Source organism: Octopus sinensis, linkage group LG6, assembly GCF_006345805.1.
Source record: "Octopus sinensis linkage group LG6, ASM634580v1, whole genome shotgun sequence".
Taxonomy (NCBI): Eukaryota; Metazoa; Mollusca; class Cephalopoda; order Octopoda; family Octopodidae; genus Octopus; species Octopus sinensis.
In genome coordinates, this window is record NC_043002.1 from 110,707,814 (window position 1) to 110,733,347 (window position 25,534).

General features: G+C 35.9%; 1 protein-coding gene across 3 annotated transcripts in view; it reads left to right on the forward strand.

Annotated features, from left to right (window-relative positions):
• The window catches only part of LOC115213054 (dynamin-binding protein), a 298,806-nt gene that overhangs the window by 178,001 nt on the left and 95,271 nt on the right, over positions 1-25,534 (forward strand). For all 3 annotated transcript variants that reach the window (XM_029781959.2, XM_036504234.1, XM_036504235.1), the window contains 2 exons: positions 18,402-18,675; positions 20,565-22,385. In XM_029781959.2, the coding sequence (XP_029637819.1) occupies positions 18,402-18,675; positions 20,565-22,385 (2,095 nt within the window). The remainder of the gene's footprint in view (positions 1-18,401; positions 18,676-20,564; positions 22,386-25,534) is intronic.

A 25,534-nucleotide genomic window follows, 5' to 3' on the forward strand; every position in this document is an offset into this window, starting at 1 on the left:
GGCAGAAGGCTAGCAATTTCTCAGGAGGAAGTAAGTCAATTACATTATCCCCAGTGTTCAACTGGTATTTATTTTATCAACCCCAAAAGGATGAAAGGCAAAGTCAACCTTGGCAGAATTTGAACTCGGGATGTAAGAATGGACAAAATACCACTAAGCATTTTTCCCATTATGCTAATCATTCTGGCAACTCACCCCCTTAATGATTTCTTACACAGACACGTCTCAAATTTGAAAATAACTCAACTGGTTCTTATTTTTATCAACTTTCTGGGTGAAAAGCAAAGTCAACCTCAGTAGGATTTGAACTTAGAACATAAAGGATCATAACTACTACAAGGCATTTTGTTGGATCTTTTAATGATTCTGCTCATTCACCATCCTGCTGCTGCTGATGATGATGATGATGATGATGATGATGATGATGGTGGTGGTGGTGGCGGTGGTGGTGGTGGTGGTGTGGTGGTGGTGGTGGTGGTGGTGGTGGTGGTGGTGGTGGTGGTAATGATGATGATGATGACACAAAGCACAAATTTGGGATGGAAGTATCATTTGATTATATTCACCCCAGTACTTGAACTGATGCTTTTAGTCAATAGAGAGGGACATATTATTAGCACTATTGAAATTGTTTCTCATATAACTTAAGCCATAGTATAATTCCTCTTTCTGTAGTGAAGGGCACTAAGAAATATTTGGTACTTAACACCCACACTAGCATAGCTATGTTAGCAATAGCATACTGAAACTTTTATTCAGCAGTGGATGAAAAACAGCTGAAAGGAATATCCCCACAGCTAGACACATTGAAGCATATAGAAATGTCCTGTTTGGTAATGCAACAAAATTTTTTCAATGGATATGAATTCATGAACAAGTTCCTGCTTGCATTTATCTGTATGAGGAATTGAACTCTCTACTCCTGACTAACAAAGTACTCATGACTTTCAGAATACTGACACAGCTTACAGCAACAGTGAATAGTTGTTCCTCCTCAGCAGTGTCTTAGATGGATTGAACTATCTGATTATTGTCATGGATGTTAAATCAATGTAGTGCCTATAAAACTGTGTAAACAGACTAGACTCACTACCCACTATATTCCTTAATTAATTTCAATTAATGAACATTCTTAGATTTTCTGTGCCTCATTTCACGGTCATCTCATTTCTAATGTTCTCATGACTAATGGTGTATTTTTTATCAACTTGAATTCTGGATATTTTTCCTTATTTTTCTTCATATAGTTGTCTTGTACCCTCACTACCAGCATAAAATAAAGTACCAATCAAAATACTTAGTTTCTTCTCAAAGCTGTTGGTTTCAGATCTCAACTAGAATCAACTTTTAGTATGCCAGGCAAAATGTTCTGCAGCATTTTGTCTGCCTTCATGTTCTGAGTTCAAATGCTGCCATGCTCAAATTTGCATCTTATCCTTTTGGGGTCAACAAATCAAGTACCAGTGAAACACTGGGGTCAATGTAATTGACTAGCTGCTTACCTCAAAATTTCAGGCGTTGCACCTATATTAGAAAGGATTAGTGTTTCTACGGCTGGATGCCCTTCCGGAGTGGTTGGCGTTAGGAAGGGCATCCAGCCGTAGAAACACTGCCAGATCAGACTGGGCCTGATGCAGCCTTCTGGCTTCACAGACCCCAGTTGAACCGTCCAACCCATGCTAGCATGGAAAGCGGATGCTAAATGATGATGATGATGATTAAGGTGTCAAGCTGACAGAATCATTAGCATGCTGGTCAAAAATGCTTAGCAGCATTTCATCTGTCTTAACATTCGCAAATTCCTCCAAGGTTGACTTCGCCTTTCATTCTTTCAGCGCCAATAAAATAAGTATTAGTTGAGCACTGCTAATTCTAGGCCTTGTGCCTTTTGGAGAAAGAATTATCATTATTATTATTATTAAAGTGTCAAACTGGCTGAATTGTTACCATACTGGAAAACTTACTTAGTGGCACTTGTTCCAACTTTGTGTTCCGAGTTCAAATACCACTGAGGTTGACTTTGTCTTTCATCCTTTCAGGGGTGATAAAATATGTACCAGTCAAGCACTGGGATCATTGTAATTGACTATCTCGTGCCTCCAAAATTTCAGGCCTTGTGCCAATAATAGAAAGGATTATTAGTATTAACATTACTATTATTTTTAAGGTGGTGAACTGGCAGAATTGTTAGCATGCCAGAAAAAATGCTTAGCAGCACTTCAGCCATATGTATGCTCTGAGTTCAAATACTGCCAAAATCAACTTTGCTGTACATCTTTTCAGAGTTGATGAAGTAAGTACCAGTTGAGCACTGGGGCCTGTTTAATTGACTAGCCCTCTCCCCCAAAATTTCAGGCCTTGTGGAAGGATGAGTAGTAGTAGTAGTAGTAGTAGTAGTAGTAGTAGTAGTGTGAAATATGTTAGTTATTACTGGGTCTCTCCTCTAACTACTCTGAGAACTTGTGGGGTAAGAGCATAAGTTTATTTGAATTCTTTATTTAGGAAGTCCACATTGTGGATGAGACATGTCAACTGTTTCAATCACTGGGTTCTGCCTTTAAGTTATGACTTCTTTTCTTATTATTATTCAGCTGTTTGAACTATTTGTAGTAAAAAAGGAGAATTCAGGAATTGTTAAACTATAAAATGCATTAACAGAAACTAAATATATGAATTTCTCAACCCATCCCAAATAGATGTGAAAAGGTAGCAGGCTGGAACAAAGCATTTTATTAAATTAAATTATCCTTTTCCTTTTTAGTTTTACAGCATTTTCCACTTATAGGATGCAAACAGAAAAAGAAAGTCTTTGTTTAGACATTTAATATCATGTTTTATTTGAGGAAAAGGGAATGTCTACATATGTTTTTCTTTTTTTTTATCCCCTTTTTACACTTTCTTTTATTTTCATTGTTTGCTTTGATTTCCAAAATATAATCTAAAGTTGTTTGTAAACCTCCAATCACTGGAATTTGTGTGGTTTTGATTATCTTAAAAAAAAATCTATGTTCAGTTCTCATAATGCATTATGTGTAATGTTTTTTGGGGTTTTTTTTTTTTTCGTTTTTTTGTTTTTTTCCCAGTGAGTAAGGAGGGTGGTAAATATTTGTGTTTATTTGTAAATGTGTCCTTTTAGTTAGTTTCCAGTTTTCTTTCCAGAGATATGCACTTTGATATAAAACTGCTTAGATGATTGAAGCTCTGTAAACAGTGTTTGCTGTTTCCTTAACACTATTGGCATCAAAACCAGAACAACTTGTAATCCCACTCTGAAATTAAATGCACAAATATTTATCTTATACTAGTGTGTACTGAAATGGAAATAAAACCGTAGTTATGTCTAGAACTAACAATTTTGCTTTCATGGAAAATAGTATTTTGAACAGATATGTAAATTTAAAGTGAAAATACTAGAACAATGAGTGCTCTTTGTTTATCTGAGTAGATAGTCATATCTATTTCTTTGCTTTTGTGGATTCCCATGATTCTCTGCCACCATCCAATTCCATTATTGTGGATTTGAATTGGGAGATTGAGTCATAGTGAACCTTTCAGTAGCTGATTACACAACCAAAGACACCACACCTATGGATGCATTGCAGTTACTCTCTTGATAGAGCTTTGTGATCCTGACTGTTGATCTAAGATTCATTTGCTCAGCATCAATTGAAGAAGCACCATTGGCTCAGTTGAGCTCCTCTGCTACCTCTTCACAAACCACCACACTGCAGTCCCATGACTTTCATATCAATGGCAGGGTGGCTGAATGAGTACTATGCTTTGCCAAAGGGTAGGTAGCCTGTAACTATGCAGGGCATGGTCATCACTCTGTGAGGTATTCTAAAAATACCCACATACCTGTGATGGTCATATAGTGAGGTATCAGATGAGTTTAGTGTAGTTTGTGTCAAGTTGGCATATATATATATATGAAGGGCCTCTTTCAGCTCTCATCTACAAATCCACTTACAAAGTTTTAGTCAGCCCAGGGCTATAGTAGAATACAGTTGCCTTGGGATGAACCCTGAACTATGTGGTTGGGACACAAACTTTCTACCACATAGCCATGCATGCACTTATATATATAAAGAGAAAGGCAGACAGACAGGCAGAGGGTTTATGAATATATATGAATGCAAGTCCATCTCAGTTTCTGAACATACTTGTACCTTCGTTTCTACCAATTTTACTATTTGTTTTTGTGTAATCACTATTTTAAATATGGTTGTGTAACTTCAGACACTATAAAAAAAAATAATAATTGGACACAGAGAGGAGAACTAGAAAAAGAGATAAAATTCCAAGATATTTAAGATATTTAATCAAGATATTTAATGCAAAACTGAGCATGCTCTGAAATTCCTATCAACCTACCTGTCTATGTAACCATTCTACTTATGGATTTACCTACCTGTTGGTCTATCTATCTATCTGCACACCTATTTACCTGTTCACTTGTCTGCATATATACCTAACTCCCAGACAGCCCCCAACAAACAGGATAGTTAATACCAACAAGTTTGTCTGTCTATTTATCTCTTTTCTGATATCCTCATTAACATATTAAAAATAACAGAAAAATGACTGAGATGATAGTTGACTTTACATATATATATTACATGAGAAAAATGTGAGCATGAAATGTTTATATTCTTAAGATTATAAACCTGGAAAAGTATAGGACAAACAATTACTTCAAGTAAAGTAAAGATTAAGTAACTTTTTTACTTAAAATATTGCAGCAAAGAATGCCAGTTCTTCTAATTTATCACTCTTTACAGTTCTCATCTTTTAAATCTATTGTACAAAACTGTTCAGCTAATTTGTAAGTTTGTCTAATTAGTCACTTTTTTCTGTATTTAAGGTAGAAAATTAGCCAAATTCTACTTTTAAATAAGTATAGCATTATTTGTAAACTATAATAAAATATTTTTTAATATTCAAATTTTAATTTTAGTGGCAATATTTTAAGTAAAATGTTCCTTATTCTTTACTTGAATAGTTTGTCCTATACTTTTACAGGTGTAATAACTTGTCCTGTATAGTTTATAGTCTTAAGAATATTACTTTACATGCTTGCGTTTTTTCTTGTAATCCATGATTTTTCCAGGCATTGCTGTTATAAGATAATTAATAATGTGTCGATTAATAATTTAGGATTTTACCATATAAAATATTGGGCAGGGGGATACATTGGCTGCTATTTTTTGCATGTCGAGCGACCAGGTAGAGGCTCTTTCATTGGTTTGATTGCGTGATGAGATTTTTTAACATATGTATAATTTTCTACCTGCATAAAACAGGAAAAAAAACTTGAACACTTTGGCTTTGGTAAGGATTCAATGGCACTAGATCCGGTCGGATTCACTCCAAAATTTACAGGGACATGTAAAAAGAGGTGAGGATGTGACTGGGCTAGGTTAGAAATCCCTATCTCAAAAGCTGTGGTTACTAGGGAAAAAAAATAACCCACACTTTAACAAGTGTTTGTCGTTTCTCTCTTTCTCTTATCTGCCTGTCTTCCTCCATCTCTCTCTTTCCTCCCTTCCCTTCACTTTCTCTCTATAACGACGTTTGAAGCTTCCACTATCTTTCCCCCGCCGCCTTCGCCAGCACTGTCACTCTTTCTCCCACATTCTCTCTCTCTCTCTGTACGTCTGTCTGCACTTTCTCTCTATAACAATGTTTCACAGCTTCGCCATCTCTCTGTCACTCCTTCTCCCACCACCTTTCTCACTCTACTTCTGCCTCTATCTATAGAGAGAAAGCGTGACAGTTGCAACAGTTTAAATATTCCCGTCTTTTAGAACGGTGACATATTATCGCCTACCACCATCGCACAATCGTAACAGATATTATTAATCAGATATAGTGAGTTAATTTATATATATATATGTATGTGTGTATATAAATATATATATAATGTGTATACATACATATATATATATATATAAAGTGTATATATTTGTATATATGTGTGTAGATATATATATATATATATGTATGTGTAGACATGTATATATAATGCGTATATATATACATATTGAATGCGTATGTTTATATATATAATGTGTGCATATGTGATCGGATTCAGCTGAAAATATGCACACCTATGTTAAAAGTGCTTGCGAGTTTGCATGGCAACATTGAGTTTGCTCAATTGAAAAGCATTGCCTCTAGAGCAAAATTCCTCATCTTTTAAAATGTGGCCCGCGTACACCCGAATGAAATCGGTTTATAATGCCAAAACAAGTAAAATGATAATAAACTATTTTAATCCCGAGCAAGGCCCGGTATATCTGTCTAATTTATAAAATGAAGAAGGCAAATGTTGATACAAATTGGATTTTTATGTAAAAAGGGGTCTAAATGGGGCTGGAAAGAGATTAAAATTTACAGGAGGGCGTAACTTGAGGTGTAAGTCAGATGTAAGTGGAGGAGCTGGTTTAGTCACTAACCACTCATCCATGGAACAGGTGGTACTGGTTTACATGCTACTGGTGGCAGGTCACATCATCTTGTGATTTGATCCCTGACTTGATTGTGTACATATCTATTGTGTACATATCTATAGAGTACATATCTATTACGAGAAGAGTGGTGACTATGTGTTTTGAAGTTTGGTCTTGCTATCCTTTGATGACAGTCTGGCAAAGGCTAGCACCTCCAAACTTTGCAGTTACTGTCACTCCTCTTCTTGTGAAAATGCAATAAATATATCTCCATAATATGTAGGTAGATAAATTCACAAAAGGCTTCCATTCGACTTCTATACCGATTTCACTCACAAGAAAATTAGTCAGCTTGACCTGAGGCCATACTATAAGATACTTGCTTATAGTAGGATGGAACCTGAAACCACATGGCTGCAAAATGAACTTTGTAACTACACAGTTCTATGCGTATGTGTCTGTGTGTTGATATGAGAGAGAAACAGAGCGGGTGGGGGGGGGGGATGAGTTTCTCAGTTATTGCATCACCACTGCTGTTGAATTCAATAATTTGTCAGGATCAGAGAAAGCGAAATGTTACTGGTGTTTTGGGACCCATGTTTTATGTTTCCTCTCTTTCTTTCTATCTCCATTGAATGGAGAAAGTTCTATTGAAGCCGTTTGTAACCAATTTTAAGGCATCTGAATATTTTACCAGGATATGAGTGCATGGTTGCATAACAAACACTTGTTCAATGCAGATCATTTAAGTGTCATGAATAGTAGAAATTTCTGTTTCCTTTTTGTTTATCCTTCCTCCCCTCAATCCCTTGAGTCTCATGTTATTTAATGTTCCTCAGTTAAACAGCGTCTCTACCAAGCAAACAGCCTTTTATTTATTTCATATGTATTTATTTATTTGTGTATGTGGTGAGGTGTCGTGTCATGTTATGTGATGCAGTGTGTGTGGAGATTTATACAATTTCACATTTGAAAGATGAAGTCTTAATATAACATTTGGCAACATTTAGTGCCATGATTATCGTCAATCACATAAAAAGTAAACTGTGACGACAAAAAAAAAAGTGCATTAACATATCTCCTGTTGCTTTTAAATGCAGATACTGAATTCTGTTGCTTTAAGATTCCATGAATATAAGCACTATAAGAAAACTCCATAAATATTCACCAAAATCTGAATATTTACAAAGACAATTTTCTAAACTTTAAATCTTTGATCTCCTAATGCAGTTCTATAAACTGTATTACCTTTTTATTTTTTTTAGATTTACTTTTCCTTTTACGCAGTTCTGTCATATTACAAGTAGCATAAGCTTCCCATTCAAGTCTTTTACGTTATTTCACACTGTCTTGCTCATTTGCAGTTGTAATAATTTCAGGAATGACACATTTCATATTCCCCACCACCACCACCACTGCCACTATCAGTAAACTGCTATTACTTTGATATAGCACTTAGAATCACATGGCATCTTGAAATAATTATTCTCTGCTGTGTTTTGCTTAAAGTTCTGCCCCAACCCATCGTTTTAAAAACTGTTTTTTCATATGTTTATTTTCCACTTGTTATTTTCTCCTCTATCTTATAAGATTATAGCAACATTTATATGTTCTGAAAGAAAGAAAAAATTATGGAGGATTCCCTGAGAATCTAAGTACAAGTTTCTGTGTAGAGTAAAGTTATCTTGGAACTGAAATGGATAAAGCTGATGAAAAACCTATCTGAAGTTCCAAAACAACGTCAATAATTAATGTTATTTTATGAATGATTGAAACTGCTTCCACAGTTTTCAATTGGTTGTTGGACCATTGATGAAACATTTGTCTTTATACAGTGCTGCAAGTCTGCCATGCCAAAATCTTTATTTTATAAATGGTTGAGTCTGGCCGTTTATTGTAGATATAAAGAGTAACAGAAAGGAAATGATTCAACTGGGAATAGAAGCTATGTTACAGATTAGCTCAGTAGAAGAATGACTGTTCATCTCTTTATGGTGTTTCCACAATATGTTATTGAGTTGCTATTATTATTCTACATGTTCTATTGTTCTGGCATGAGGTTCCCAGCCAGTACCTGTCATTATTATTTAAATCAACTTGTTATTGTTATTTAAATTATAATTTACTAGCAGTATCGCCTGGCGTTGCTTGGGTTTGTAAGGGAAATAACTATATAAGCATTTTTAGAGAGTTATAGCAAAAAAATGCATTAAAAATGGAAAAAAAATTATGGTAATTTTTTTTTAAATCGTTGACACATCGTAGACATTTTTAGAGAATTACTTCCCATATATAATAGCGAAAAAAATGCATTAAAATGGAAAAAAATGATGGTAAATTTTTTTTTAAATCGTAGACGTGCGCTAATACCCAGAAGGGCTCGATATGAATCACGGCTATAAGATACCCGGTTTTGGTTAAACTGCACCGCAAAATGTGGGAGTAGTTAGGAATCTAAATCGTAGGAGACAGATACTCACACAACTTCACTTTTATATATAAAGATATACTAGAAATACCCGTGGAAATGCCAGAGTAAAATGAGATTTTCTAGATGGTTGTAAGTTTATGGAGCCATAAAACTTACTGTTCCTTTATAAATTCTATATTCTGCATTATTTTCATTTAAAAACACTTTTCAGGTCTCTGTAAGAATGTAATTGAAGGAGCATGACTTTCCCTTCCTCTTAGCAGTTCAGAGGTTCATTTATAATTGTAAGGGCTTTACAATGATTACAGAGAATACTCACTCTATACTCTTTGATTCATATTTTCCCTTCTACATGCTGATGCTCCCATCCTTGTTCTGGTGATTCTACCCCCTGGGCCCCCCCCCCTCCTGCTAAACATCTTATTTCTAACTCTTTTTCTCTATATCACTCCTTTCAACTAACTTTTGTTCCCTTGCCTCATATCATTAACCCTTTCATTACCGGATTCATTTTGAGATGCTCTGTGTTTCTTTCAATTAATTGTAAATATAGCAAAGAATTTAGTAAAATAACTTACTCATCATTCAGCTACTGTTAGGATCATGAATTGTGACTAAGGTTTGGTGATATATTTTAATGAAAGACTTATGAAAACAAGACATTTATACTACAGAGCCAGAGTCGGTTTTGGCCGGGTTAGTATCAAAAGGGTTAACACTCCTCTCTCCTTCTTCACCTTTCCCTTCAACTAATCACTTGACAACATAATGCATTTTGGTATTAGCATATTAATTCTTTTATTCTTTTGTTTTTTACGTGTTTTGGTCACTTGACTGTAGCCATGCTGGAGCACCACCTTAATAAATAGATTTTGACTTTTGTTACAGAATATTTCATTTTATATTAAATACGCAGGAGTGGCTGTGTGGTAAGTAGCTTGTTTACCAACCACATGGTCCCGGGTTCAGTCCCACTGCGTGGCACCTTGGGCAAGTGTCTTCTACTATAGCCTCGGGCCGACCAAAGCCTTCTGAGTGGATTTGGTAGACGGAAACTGAAAGAAGCCCGTCGTATATATGTATATATATTTATATATATATATATGTATGTATGTGTGTGTGTGTGTTTGTGTGTCTGTTTCTGTCCCCCTAGCATTGCTTGACAACCGATGCTGGTGTGTTTACGTCCCCGTTACTTAGCGGTTCGGCAAAACAGACCGATAGAATAAGTACTGGGCTTACAAAAAGAATAAGTCCCGGGGTCGAGTTGCTCGATTAAAGGCGGTGCTCCAGCATGGCCGCAGTCAAATGACTGAAACAAGTAAAAGAGTAAAAGAGAGAAAGAGAGTACTGTTGATTTTTGCCTGTAGTTTATGAGAGTGTAATAGTGTGTTAGGATGGAAATTCCTTATTGCTTTTTCTCAGCTTGAATCCCAAGATACAGATAAGTATGTGTGTGGTGTTAATGTTCATGTCTTTCTTAAATTGCAAGCAAGTAACATGGCAGCAATTTGGTAATCAAGTTGGGAACATGGCTCATTAGGACCTTATTTTCTGCCTCTTCTGTGAGATCTTTTTGAATGTCACGTAAGAAAAAGAAACTCCTTAAATGCATTTATTACTATAGCTCAAAGAATATTTTTAAGTAGCGAATGCACATGGCAGAGGTATGTGTGTTAAGTTCGTAATCTAATGATTGTGAGTTTAGTTTTTGGACAAAGTGATACACTGTGTCCTTGAGCAAGGCACTTCATTTCATATTATTTTGGTCCACTCAGCTTAAAATGAGCACTGAGGTTAACTTTGTAGCTGACTGGCCTCTCGTTCTATAGGAAGTCTTGTACTCTCATTGACTTGAATGCTATTGTATTGGGCCCATGAGTTTAAGACAGACTTATTTTAAAATGTATTCAAATGGAGTAGGCATTGTTAGAAATTAATAACACTAAACTTAATGCATTATTAATTAAACAAAATATATAGATAGTTTTGGTGTATATTCTTTCACTGACATTGATGGTTATCATGGAAGAGTAGGATATTTGCCTCATACAAGGCCCATGCTTTGTACTTGTTTACATACTTAAATTCTATATGTACTCTTGTATTTCACGTTCTCTTTAGTTCAAGCCTCTTATTGTTTTCTCTTTCACAGTTGAATGTACCTCTGCGATCCTATGTTCATTAGAGTGTTTTGCTCAGTAGAATATTGATGGTCACTAACAAAGCTGGAATCAATTTAAATTACCTTTTCTTCCATCTGTTACATAAAAGCAACTTCAGTTCATACATTATTACATTGAGGAAAACCTAAACAATGGCAATTTCCTTGAAGTCAGCGGAATAAAGCCAAACAGACAGGAAGCTTTTTCTAGAGTTCCTTATAAGAAAGAATCCTGTTGTTCCCTCTCAATCTCTTGTGCCGTTTGACAAGCACTTTTCTCTTTACAATAACCATTGTTGGCATTTCATTTGGTACTGTCATTCTAAAAGCTTTAGAACCAGCTCTGCATTTAATTCCTTCATTTATATAAGTCATCTAAAAATAAACATTTTTCCTTTTATTTTATCATTCTATTATGGAGTAAATTGCTTTAGGTTCCTTGTCGTCTTCTTTCTCATCTTCACTACCACTATCATCCGCTTCTTTTCTCTTCCACCAGTCATCTTTTGATTCAATGCATATAAAAGTTGCTACATAGCATATTTGAAAACATTGTCTTTCTCTTGTGTTCTATAAATATACAAATGAAGAATTCCTGCTCCATTTGTAAGAGAACTGTTTTTAATACAACAACCTGGCTGGTGTTGTAAAATTTCGCTCCAGAAATAGAATCTTGGCAAGGATGTATGTAACTCAATGCAGTCTTTAAACTGTTTCTGTTTTGCCTACTGCCATTACAATTTAGTTGCTGAAACTTGAATCAAATTCGTCGTTTCTCTCTTATAATGTATCAGTTTAGAGTATTTGTGTTACCATAGTAATTCAGTATATATTAGGAGATGTAAGCATTTAATAAAGCTTAAGCCATCATTATCATCAGTACAGCTCATACTGTGAAATGATAATTAACCAAGAATTCAAATTCTCTGCAGGGTGTGTGTGTGTGTGTGAGAGAGAGAGAAAGAGGGAGGATGACTCTGAGCATACAAATTTTATTCTATTTGTATTAGTCCATTTAACAATGAAAAATAAGGAAATAAGTACCAGATATTGGAAAAGTTACATGTGGTACACTGATAGCCTCACATCTTGAAAGTCAGTTCAGTTTCTAAAAGCTAATGATATTTCTCTCTCTCACACACACACTAGTCTGTTGTAAATCTTGTTAACCAATATATAAGTATCTAAAGACGTCTGGTACAGTGATAATATACTTGTTTGAAACAGGGCTGTTGACCCATTCCCAATCAAAATATTTTCTCCTATTAATGACAGTTGTAAGATATATCTATTAACGGTGTCTAATTCACAGCAAGGTAGACCAAGTTGGTGACAATTAAATTACTTGGCCTTACACTATACATTATTGGTAGTTCTTTTCTTTTGTTTTTTTAATCTATTGGTTTCATCTAGAGGAAAGTGAGATTCTGCAGGCCCTCCAGCACTTGAGAATTCAGCAGTTAATATTCTCTTGAACAGTTGCAAATCAAAAGCAGCTGATAAATATGTATAGGGATGCAATTCCTTCAGAGAAAGGATCTGACATAGGGGTTAGTACTGATCATGGGGTGATGATGAACACAATATGGGATAATTTCCTTTTTTAACATGGTAGGATTTGGTTTAAAGTAAATGTAGCTGTTAATTTCTAGTAAGTTGAGCAACTATTTAAAGGTTGATCAAGACCTCTGTGATTCTTTGGGCTGGTGCTTTTCTCTGGTTTACATGGTATTAATTATGTACAACAAATCTCCTGTGTAGGATGCCAATTTGTTGTAGGGAACTTGACTGTTAGCAGATTGAATTCCATTTCTGCAAGCCATTGGAGTACTAATGAATTTTGTATGTGACCCTGCAGTTGCTGGTGTTTAAACTTGTCCCTTACCCTGCTATATCTACTAGCAAGTAGGCGGACTAGGCCATGTGGTAATTTCCTTAGCCACAGACTCAATGCAGTAATGGGAATTGTGTGAGATAAGCAAAATATTATGTTCTGACCGTTCGTCTTGTGTGAAATCCTTGTGCACTTGTCATTTGTGTTCTCTCACTGATTGATGATAGTTACAAAAGAATGCTAAGATAAGCCTGCGATGTAGTTCACACCCACCTCAATCATCTAATCAGTTGATTGCCCTTTTCTTTGAAATCGATCGTCATGTTTAGTTGACCTGGTACATATTTTATTGATCCACAGAGACAGGAGGTTAAGTTGACCTAGGCAGTATTTGGAATGTTGAAACAGAAAGCATCACTCAGTTCTTTACTGTGTAATTCAAGAACATATACCTGTAGTATATAGGTAAATGTCTATACATGTGTGTTATATCCATGAAAATCTGAAATACATGATTATTAGTGAATTGTCTATATGAAACGGTTGCACATGTATGTACTACATTTATCCATTTGGACAATTTTATACACATATAGCATTCTTAAAGAAAATCTAATTGTATAGTTTAATATATATATATATTGCTATTTTACAAGTTTCAGTTGTTGATTTACGGCCATACTGGGGCATGGAATGGTTTTTCCTGGTACTTACTTTAACTCTGCTACTTATTCTACCAGCTTTTTTTATGGGTGGGGGGGTTGGACTATTAAATTACATGGACATAAACAAGCCTACACTGGTTGTCAAGCACTCTCACAAACATGTTGGGCTATCAAAAGCTTCCTGTCTAGCAAATTAACTCACAAGGTGTTGGTCATCCCATGGCTATAGTAGATTGCACTTACCTGAGTTGTCATACTGTAGGACTGATCTCAAAACTATCTCAAAACTGATCTCAAAAAGAAAAACATAGCAATAGGAAAATTATCTGGTTCACACCCTCATACTCCCCTGAAGTGACCTTTAATATAGATTGATATTTCTTATCACTTATAGATAGGCATTTTCCAATGAATCATAAGTATAGGAAGCTCTTTAATAGGCATAACCTAAAAATTAGTTTTAGCTCATTGCCTTAAATATTGGCTACTGATTTAAAGACAAAGCCAGCAATTTTGAGAGGAAGGCTCCACTTCATACCCTCAAACCCAGTATCTTAATTTATTGACCTCGAAAGGATGAATGCAAAGCTGATTTTGGTAGAATTTGAACTCAACAAGGTATGTCTGCCACTCAAAATTCTGCCAGTCTTCCATGCAAATAATGATAATAATTATTTCTAATGGAAACACAAGGTTAGAAATTTGTGGTAAGGGAGTTAATTGGTTTTATCGATCCCTGTACATTATTTTATAGAACCCTGGAAGGGTGAAAGGTAAAATTAATTTTGGCTGTATTTGAATTTGGAATGTAAAGAACCAAATCCGAGGCATGTTGTTTTGCACTCTAATGATTCTGCCAATTTACTGTGCCGTAATAGTAATAATAACCATGATATCATAAAAACTATGTAGAATAGAATAAATGTAACATCCCAACTCCCTCTCAATATTAATTCAAGGCCTCTCTCTTTCCCCTTCTCTCTTTCATTCTCTTCACTTCATTTCCGGAAGGAGGGAAATATTGCCAGGCTCAGTCACTCAGCTATTCCCTTTCAGATCAATTAGCAGACCTTACTTTACACATCTCCTTCTGCTTCTCCCAGCTAACACATCGCCTTTTACTGCTTTTCCACTGCTTTTCCACCATATTGCATGCACTGTGATTATCTTCTTGGGATGGCAAAAGTAGTCTGTAGCAGATTGGGAGTGGAGTGGTGTAGGGGTGTTACAGGCTCAGGTATCTAGATAACTATATTAATACCAGGAAATACTTAAATCACTGAGATCATTTGGCTTTTATTTTGTATTTATTTTTGTTTTGTTTATTGATCTTATCTTATGTGTGTGTGTATGGATGTATTTCCATGTGTGTGTATGTGTGTCTTTATTCCTCTTTCTCTTTACTGCTTCATATGATGGCATTTATTACCAAATAACAGCTGGTGATGTTTCTTGTTATGAAAACACAGTATTACTCCCACTGTATTATCTTTGAAATATGTTTGTTGGGTCTAATTTGTCAGGAAGTCTTCAGATGATTTCAGTTCCTTCTCTTGATTCTTATTCCTATTTATAATATTTATTTACTTTAACTCAGGTTTTTCAGTAAAAATAAATAACAATAAAAAACAACAAACTCCCAACTAATGTTTATTTTACTTCTTTATTTTTTCTGCATTGACACTAAAGACTTAATTCAAGGATGTATTCATGTAATTAGGATAACTGTTTGTCTGTAGACATGATGTGTATAGGAAACATTTTAGACTACTAGAACTATGTTTTATATGAATGAAACGTGATAGTATTTGTACTGGATGGTACACGATGCATGTGAAATGTAACTGATGTTGGTTGGTGGTTTATAATTAACTGATGGTGTCTGGTAGTTCATACTAACTATGGAAGGTTTTGTTCTGCATATGAAAGCTAACTTGATCATATCTGGTCATTCTTGATGACCATGAATGCTAACCCATAGTGCCCAGGGGTTCACACTGACTTTGAAGCTTAACAAGGTGACGCCTGGCAATACATGCTGACTGTGGCTGGTGCCTAGAAGTACATCATCATCATCATCGTTTAACGTCCGTTCTCCATGCTAGCATGGGTTGGACGGTTCAACTGGGGTCTGGGAAGCCAGAAGGCTGCATCAGGCCCAGTCTGATCTGGCAATGTTTCTACAGCTAGATGCCCTTTCTAACGCCAACCACTCCATGAGTGTAGTAGGTGCTTTTTACGTGCCACCGACATGTTTTTATATAGGGAAAATAATGTTAGTCAGCATGGCCTAGAATTTATCACTTCCATACCATAATCAGGGCCGTATATTATTTTTTGACCAATTTCTTTAGTTCAGTCAAACTTGTTGTATATAAAGGGTATATCATCATACTACATATGAAGACCAGTTTTTAATATATAAAAATACCTAAAAATACTTGCTACAATAATTGTTGTTGTGATGCTGATGCAGATTATTGTAACTTGACCTCTTTGCTAAATGGAAGTAAATTACATAGGGTGAGTAGTTTAGTTAGGTTCTGACAAAAACTGAAGTTGTTATAACACAGAGGTTCTCAAACTTTTTGCCCCCCGCTTCATAGCCACATAACACCCTCAGCGCCCCCACCCCTATTTTTATGTATAAATAAATATTTTATATTTTTCTAATTTATATATACTATGAATAATTTGATATTTAGTATAATATATAATTTGTATACAATACTATAATAATAATATAATAAATTCATAGCGTCCCCCAATCCATTGCCTTCCTCCTAATACCTCCATTTTCTCTACCCTCCCCCACCGGCCCCTTAGGCACCAGCGCCCACCGGCGGGGAGTAGGATAGTGCCCACTTTGAGAACCTATGTTATAACAGAGGAGATAGGTAGATAATATTGTTCTAGTATTGATTTCTAACATTGGCAACTGACCACAAATTTTTGGAGAGAGAATACTAGATTAAATTAACCATAGTACTTGACTTCTATTTTATTTTATTAACCCTGTAAAGATAGAAAGTGAAGTTGACCTCAACAGCTTTGGACTTAGAATGTACAGGGCAATAACTAAATACCAAAAGACATTTTGTATGACAGTCTAACAATTCTGCTAATCCACCTGCAGGAAGCTTTTGGAAGGAGAGAGATGATATGCTGCTATAGTTTAATGTGAACAAGACAGTTTATTTAAAAAAACAAAATAAGAAAAACAGACTTCATTCATTTTCATCATCATCATCATCATCATCAACATTTTATGTTCGTTTTCTATGCTGGCATGGGGTGGATGGCTTGGCAGGAACTGGCAAGGCTAGGGCCACATTAGGTTCCATAGTCTGTTTTTGCTTGGTTTCTACAGGTTGATGTTCTTCCTAATGCCAACCGCTTCACAGAGCGTACTGGCCACTTTTTACATGGCACCATCACCAGTTTATTTTTATGTGACAACACTAGTGCTTTTTACATGGCACTAGCAGCCACACCGATGCTTTTTATGTGACACCTTGGTTTCAGAATTTCAATTCTGTTGTAGTCTTCTCAAGTACAACACTATACCACATATCTCGGTCCTCCATCATCTCCTTGGATTAATTCTCAGTATGTTAGGTAAATGAACTTAGTACTCTAGGATTGATAAGTATGACTTTAGAAATGACTAAAACAAGAATTATACTTTTAGTATATTTCAAGACTGTTGATTCATAAGATATGAAATCATTAACAAATTACAAATAATCTTCTTAGGAAACTGAGTAATATTTGGACTTTGGTGATTAAAAGGTGACTAAATTTGTTTATGTGTGAGTGTGTGTACACATGTATTTATTTTTAATTGCTTCATTGTTTATGATCTTTAGATATTGTGTGTGTGAATACATATTTGTTTTATGAAGATATAATTTTGTTTATATAAGACAATGGTATATATTGATATAGATACAGGTGTATAAGTTTAATATATAGGTTTACATAGCTCATATATGCATGCATATATTAGTATATATCCAAGGTAAAGAGAGGTACTTACTATTGAACTACAGTTTTGTTCATTCAACGTTTTGATTGACTCTGCATAGCAGTGAATTGAGAAGAAAACTTTGAAGGAAACTAAGGTTCAGATAACATACTATCCTGTTTCTATATGAATAAACAGGTATCAGACACTACATACTTCTAACACAACTGTTGTGTGTTGTAAGAGGCACCTAAAAGGTTGGCTTCAGGAAAGGTATTCCACTGAAAAACATTGCCTATTAAAATCCTGTCTAGCTCATACCAACATGGAAAAGCAGACACAAAAATAATGATGATGATTGTGTGTTAGATGGCATATATGCATCTAGTAATTATAATCTCAATATTGCCACTGTTTCCATGGTAACTTGACCTGTATATACAGTAACCAAATACACACATCATTAAATGTATGTTGTTACTATACTAAAAACCATGTTCTAATTTAGGCATTTTAACATGTTGTATGTCACTTTGAAAATTAAAAAAAAAAACTTATAAAAGCTCAAATTTTTTTTTTAATTCTTTTGATATCAACTCAGCTGAAACCACCTCTGACTCAGTATTACAAATGTCTTGTTTTCCTAAGTTCTGAATTAAAATCTTCCACCAAACCTTAGTCACAATTTATGTTCCTAACACTAGCTGAATGATAACTAAGTTATTTTACTAAATTCTTTCTTATATTTCAAAGTAATTGAAAGAAACACAAAGCATCTCAAAATAAATACAGTAATAAAAGGGTAAATGTAAAAATATTTCTGTATTTTAATATTTGTTACAATACATTTGTAAATTCTGCAATATGTTGATTTTTTTTTAATTGTAGATGTTGCCATGTCCTGGGCAGTATGTTAAAGCAATCTACGACTTTGAGAGTAACTACCCAAGTGAATTGAACCTACGGAAAGGTGATATCATCTTAGTGACAACTGTGGTGAATGAGAATTGGCTATGTGGCGAACTACGTGGTCAGCAGGGCAACTTTCCTGTCAGTTTTGTCTCCCAACTTGTTCTACCAACTATTCGAAAGGGTCAAAAAATATTTGCTGCCACAGAAAAGTTCTTTGCACAAGAGAAAGGGGATTTGGACTTTTGTCGAGGTTAGTAACCAAATTCAGTTATAATAATAATAACTGTTTGTGGAGGAAGTCAGTTTAAGCATTATGATGTAAACTAAATGATGCCAAAAATTGTTAGGTTTTTTTTGGGTTTTTTTACCACAAAAGCCAGCAAGAGAACTTTCTATATTTTTATATTACAGGTCTGTTTGACCTGCTTGGAAAAACAATGTTAGAATGGTGAAGATACCAGCTACATAAAGATGAAACATCATGAAATTCCTTTTCTTTCTTTCTTTCTTTCTTTCATTCATTTAAACTGAATATTTTTTTTTTACAATCAAAAACGCTCTATTTACTAATATACACTTAAAAAGAATGACAAAAAGAAGATAAAAAAATGGAGAAGGGGGGTGGGATTCAAAGCAGCAGAAAACAGAAGAGGAGGGGCAATGGGCCACATATCCCAGAAAAGAGGGGTGCTCAGCTGCATTCCACAGAGCATGGTCAGCGACACTGGCTGCAGTAGCCACTCCACCTCACTCAGCTCATTTCTCTAACGGGCTGCCACTATCCCTATTTTGTTGAGGAAATAGATAGTATGGGGTCCTAGAATACCTAACATCTATCTAGATAGCAACCAGTACAAACTGATAGTGGCCAGCCAGGTTCCTGTTCTTTTTTATTATTTTCTCCCCCGCATTACAAGTGATGACACCAGGGTTTGCAGCAATGGATGAGGGATAAGCCAACAAGGGAGTCCATATAGAGTTGATTAGCTTGCAAGAAACAGCCATGAAATCTCCCTCAAATTACAGCCTATCATCTTCAGATATGAAGAACTCCTTAGATTATTTCTTTCTTCCAACATATTTTATGGCTGAAAAATATAAGCAAATAAAATATGTGATGGTAACAGCTGGAATATCTTTGATCATGGTTTTGCTTGTTTGTGGATGGAAGCACTCCGTCGGTTACGAAGATGAGGGTTCCGGTTGATCGGATCAACGGAACAGCCTGCTCGTGAAATTAATGTGTAAGTGGCTGAGCACTCCACAGACACGTGCACCCTTAACATAGTTCTTGGGGATATTTAGCGTGACACAGAGAGTGACAAGGCCGGCCCTTTGAAATACAGGTACAACAGAAACAGGAAGTAAGAGTGAGAAAAAGTTGTGGTGAAAGAGTACAGCAGGGATCACCACCATCCCCTGCCAGAGCCTCGTGGAGCTTTAGGTGTTTTCGCTCAATAAACACTCACAACGCCCTGTCTGGGAATCGAAACCACGATCCAACGACCGCGAGTCCGCTGCCTTAACCACTGGGCCATTGCGCCTCCACATTGCTTATTTGTAACAACTTGCTAAAAAATGTTTTAAATAGTTTTTTGTTTTTTTTTATTTCTACCAAGATTTGTTAGGATTTAACAAACATATATATGCAGTTATTTAAAATGTAGATACTAATATAAATGGTAAGAATTTACTGGAGAAGCTGCATTATTTATTTGATGATACCGTTTCAGCATGACTGCATTAATAGACAGAACTAAAAATTATGGCAATGAAATGAATAATGCTATTTTGGATATTGTGGAATAAAATTGTTTGGAAGTCAGGATTCATTATGTGACTTTTATAAACATGAAATGTGCAATTTTATTTGGCTGATGGACCAATTTTCATTGCAATAGAAGATATATCCTTAATTATTTTTTTTTTCCGTTTTATATAATATTTTAGTTTCCCTTTCAGATTTTATGTAAGAGTTTTCTTGTTTGTGTATTCATGTAAAACATTTTTTTTTGACAAAATAAATTCTAAAATGTTCTATTCAATAGTAAATTTTAAATAAAAGATAGTGAAGTTTTTTATTAATATTCATTTATTGTGTATAATAATGGTAATAATTATTATTTTATCATGTTATAGGTGACGTTATTGTTGGCCTTCGTGCTCAAGACAGCAATTGGTGGAGTGGCTGTCTTGCTGGCCAAAGCAAAAATGGCATCTTTCCGCTTACACATGTTTATGAACTTGACAATAATTACATTTCTTTCAAGAAAGAACAAAACCAAATTGTGCGTGCTCTTGTGGATTGTACACCTCAACTTGATGAAGAACTTGGCTTCAAAGCTGGTGATCTTATCACGGTTTTGGAAATGGTTGATAATGATTGGTACATTGGAGAATGCCGTGATAAACAAGGCATGTTTCTCACTTCTTGTGTAGAGTTTCTTAATACAGGTCTTACAGGCAAGACCTATTCTAATCCCCCTGTGACATCAACAAGCCTGTCTAAAACAACTGCTGCATCTTTTAATCTTTCTCGAACTTCTCATACATATAACAGTGAAAATACACGGTCTTATGATTCATCTGTAACTCCCTATGCAAGGACGTTGTACTCATTCACAGCACAGGCTTCAAATGAGTTGACTTTTGGTGCAAATGAGATTATATTATTACTTTGCCATGTGGATAGTCAGTGGATTAAAGGTGAGTTGGATGGGAAAACTGGAATTTTTCCAGCCAGTTACGTGGACATCATTGTAGACTGTCCACATTTAGAGTCTGATCTCTCCAACATGTCTAGTTCACAGAGTAATTCTGATAAATTACCAATCACTTCAACTGTTGACTGTCAAGAGGAAGAATGCTATGGTTTAGTTAAATATGATTTTAAAGCAGAAACCAGTGGAGACCTAAATCTGAAGGAAGGAGATACAATTACAATATTACAACAGGTTGATCAAAATTGGTTTCTTGCAAAGAAAGAAGACAATGAAATTGGACATTGTCCTGTCAATCATATTGATGTTGTTGGTTCTGAACCAAAATTTCTTTTAGCCGATCATCCCCATGTTGCCAATGCCACTGCTCAGGGAATAGGAATTGTCCCAAGAACAGAACAAAAATCTGTCAGAAATGATTTGAAAGATGGCTATCAAGACAAGGAGAATAACAATATTTTTAGTAATCAATTAAAGCATAATAAATCTTCCCCTAAGCTTCTTTTGCCTATGGTTCCTAAACCTTCCCTTCAGCCGAAACCCACCCCCAAACCCAAGCCAGTTGTTTTACCAAAGTCTTCCTCCCCTCCATTACCTACCAAATCAGTCCACAGACCACCCCGACCACACACCATATCTGGAAGTTCTAGTTTTGATACTCATCATTTGAACTCCTTAATAGAAAATGAAATGCAAACAGATTCTCGGAAGTCATTTCCGATATTAGATAGCAATGAAAACATGGAATACCGATGCTCTTCAGGTGAGAAGGTGAAGTTAAACATTGCTAATCAAACTATCTTATTTGAAAGTAAGGGCAGTGCATCATCTTTTGTTTCTTCTGATGTGCAAGAGAGACCAAGTGGTCATCAATCTGATGACAGTCTCTCGAGTCAGTATGAGAATGGTGAAAAGTCTTTTACAAAACCAGTCCCAATCCGTCGCCCACCCCCGCCTCCTCAACGTAATAACTTCTCTGGTGCTAATTCAGTTTCTTTAAATGAGAGAAAATATATGCGTAAGAATCAGGCATTACGTTCCTCGAGCTCAAAACCGTCCCCTGTGCAAGGTACAAAGCCTTCTTCCGAGGGGAAAGGCATGCAGCGAAAACTCTCTGAGCGTATGATTCCCTCCAGACCAGCACCAGCTCGGCCACCTCCTAGATCTGTTCCAGCGTTTAAACAAAAGGGTCATGAATCATCAGAACCAAACTCCCTTACTCAAAGATCTTCTTTAACAGGTGAGTGGTTTTGTTTTTAAAGACTTTGCAATTATTAATGAATTCAGTGCATTTTTGTTTTGATTTATGGTCTCAGCGCCGCCTCGACTGGCTTCTGTGCCCGTGGCACATAAAAAGCACCATCCGAACGTGGCCGATGCCAGTGCCGCCTCGACTGGCTTCTGTGCTGGTGGCACATAAAAAGCACCATCTGAACGTGGCTGATGCCAGCGCCGCCTTGGCTGGCTTCTGTGCTGGTGGCACATAAAAAGCACCATCTGAACATGGCCGATGCCAGTGCCGCCTCGACTGGCTTCTGTGCCGGTGGCACATAAAAAGCACCATCTGAACGTGGCCGATGCCAGCGCCGCCTTGGCTGGCTTCCGTGCTGGTGGCACGTTAAAAGCACCACCCGATCGTGGCCGATGCCAGACCCCCCCTGGCAACTGTGCAGGTGGCACGTAAAAAAAGCACCCACTGCACTCGCGGAGTGGTTGGCATTAGGAAGGGCATCCAGCTGTAGAAACACTGCCAGATCAGACTGGAGCCTGGTGCAGCCACTGGCTTCCCAGACCCCGGTCAAACCGTCCAACCCATGCTAGCATGGAGAACGGACGTTAAACGATGATGATGATGATGATGATGATTTTCCATTTTGCAGAATTCTTAGCACAGGCACAAAGCAAAAAATCTCTTTGAGGAATGTTGTTGATTTAATTGTTTCTGGTATTTAACTGAAAGGTTAAAGATCCTAACAGGATTTGAACTCAGAACATAAAGAAAAAACTAACCTCTACATATTCTAACACAAAGAAAACTTTGCAGTACTCACAGGGAAGAATGTGGCTAACAAGATACAATAATAGGTTCAACACTTCTTTGTTCAAATTTCATTGTAGTCTACTTTACTGTTTAAAATAACTAACTACATTCTTACCTGCTGATATATGTATATATATATATATACTTTATTTTAAGCAGCAGAAAATTCAACAAAATCTGTTACTCTGAGTTTCTCGTTGCCATTCATCAGACAGTTTTTGCAAAAACTGTCTGATGAACGGCAACGAGAAACTCAGAGTAACAGATTTTGTTGAATTTTCTGCTGCTTAAAATAAAGCATATTACTCTACCACTGGTATTTGAGTACTCTTTTTTCCACCTTGTTTCACATTTATGTGTTTACTCCGGTATATATATATATATATATATATATATGTAGGTCCCGGGTTGAGTCGGGGTTAACCACAGTAAATAAGGTACTCAATACATAGCAGAGTAAATTAATTTATTTTATAGAAGGAGCTTCTACAGGACTAGAACTGTTTCATTCAAATGAAATCATCAGGAAACTTCCTGATGATTTCATTTGAATGAAACAGTTCTAGTCCTGTAGAAGCTCCTTCTATAAAATAAATATATATATATATAGAATATACATATATAAAATATACTTTGCAAAACATCTAAAAGTTGAAAAGATTCCAACCATTGCTTACTAGGATCAGAATTAACTTTTACAAAAACCAGTTTTCAGTTTGTTTTTTCCTATCCATTAGTGGAAAAGAAGTAATGGGTGGATTAGTACAATCATTAAAGCAAGAAGATGTATGCTTAGTAGTATTTCCTTTGATTCTTTGTGTCCTGAGTTAAATTCACACCATGGTCAACTTGACCTTTCATCCTTTCAGGATCAATGAAATAAAGTACCTGTCAAATACTGTGGTCAATGCTACTGACTCCACCCCTCCCCTCCAAATTGCTGGCCTTGTGCCTAAATCAGAGATCATTACTGTTATTTTGTGCCTCTTTAAATTCTTAGTTCAAATTTCACTTTGGTCAGCTTTACCTTTCATCCTGAGGTTGATGAAATAAGTACAAGTGGAGTACTGAGATTGATGTACTCAGATCTGGAGGCCACAACACCCTCCAACACCTTTGACACCTTGTGCCTATGTAAGAAATCATTATCATCGTCATCAATATCACTGAATTCAATTTCACTGTTTGGCTCTACTTCATATCCTTCTGGCAATGATGAAATAGATATCAGTTATATACTGGGGTCAATGTAATTTATTATATCCTTGATTGCGGTGGTAACAGTGTTACTGTTGATGTTGAAAACATGAAGAATAACAATATATACAGGGGTTGAATAAAATAATGGAACACCTAACATCATAGCATCGTAATTTTGAAATATCTATAAAACCATCAAAAGCTTGTTTATTTTTATGTTTTTTTATTTATTATTAGTGTTGCTTAATATGTTTTGCTAAAATTGCTGTTTCTTTTCAGATATCGTCATAAAAAGGTAATTAAAATTCATTAACATGATAGATCTATCAGACTTTCAAAGAGGTCAAATTTTTGGTGCTCGTATGGCAGGTGCTAGCATAATGAAAACAGCTGAAGTGTTTGGTGTATCAAGAAGTACTGTCTTGAAAGTAATGGCAGCCTTTGAGAAAGAGGAAAAAGACCTCCTTGTTGAAACAAAACTCCGGAAGAAAACCAAAACTTTCAGATAGGGACCATCAGACTTTTACGCAATTTGTTAGAAAGGATCACAAAAGTACAGCTCCCAAAATTACTGCAGAGCTTAACTACCACCTTGAGAACCCAGTTTCCGCAAAAACTGTTTGCTAGGAGCTGCACAAAACCGGTTTTCATGGGAGAGCTGCAATTAGAAAACCACTACTTTCAAAAACAAACATTGCAAAGCATTTAGAGTGGAGTAAAATCCTACAGAATTGGTCCCTAGAGCAGTGGGAAAATGTTATTTTCTTGTACAAGTCATCCTTTACCTTATTTCCAACTACTGGCCGAGTATACATGTGGAGACAGCCAAAAGAAGTATTTGATCCAGACTACCTTCTTCCAACTGTTAAACATGGAGATGGATCTGTGATGATCTGAGAGGCTATATCTTGGAAATCTGCTGGCTCAATGGTTTCCCTTCGTGGCAGAATTAATAGTTAAGACTATTTAAGCATTTTATCTGATCAAATTCATCCTATAGTTGCAGAATTGTTTCCAAAGGGAAATGCAATCTTTCAGGATGATAATGCCCCAATTCAGACAGCTAAAGTTGTTACTGAATGGCACGAGAAACATTCTAGTGAAGTTGAACATCTTATCTGGGTATCACAGTCCCCGGGTCTCAATAT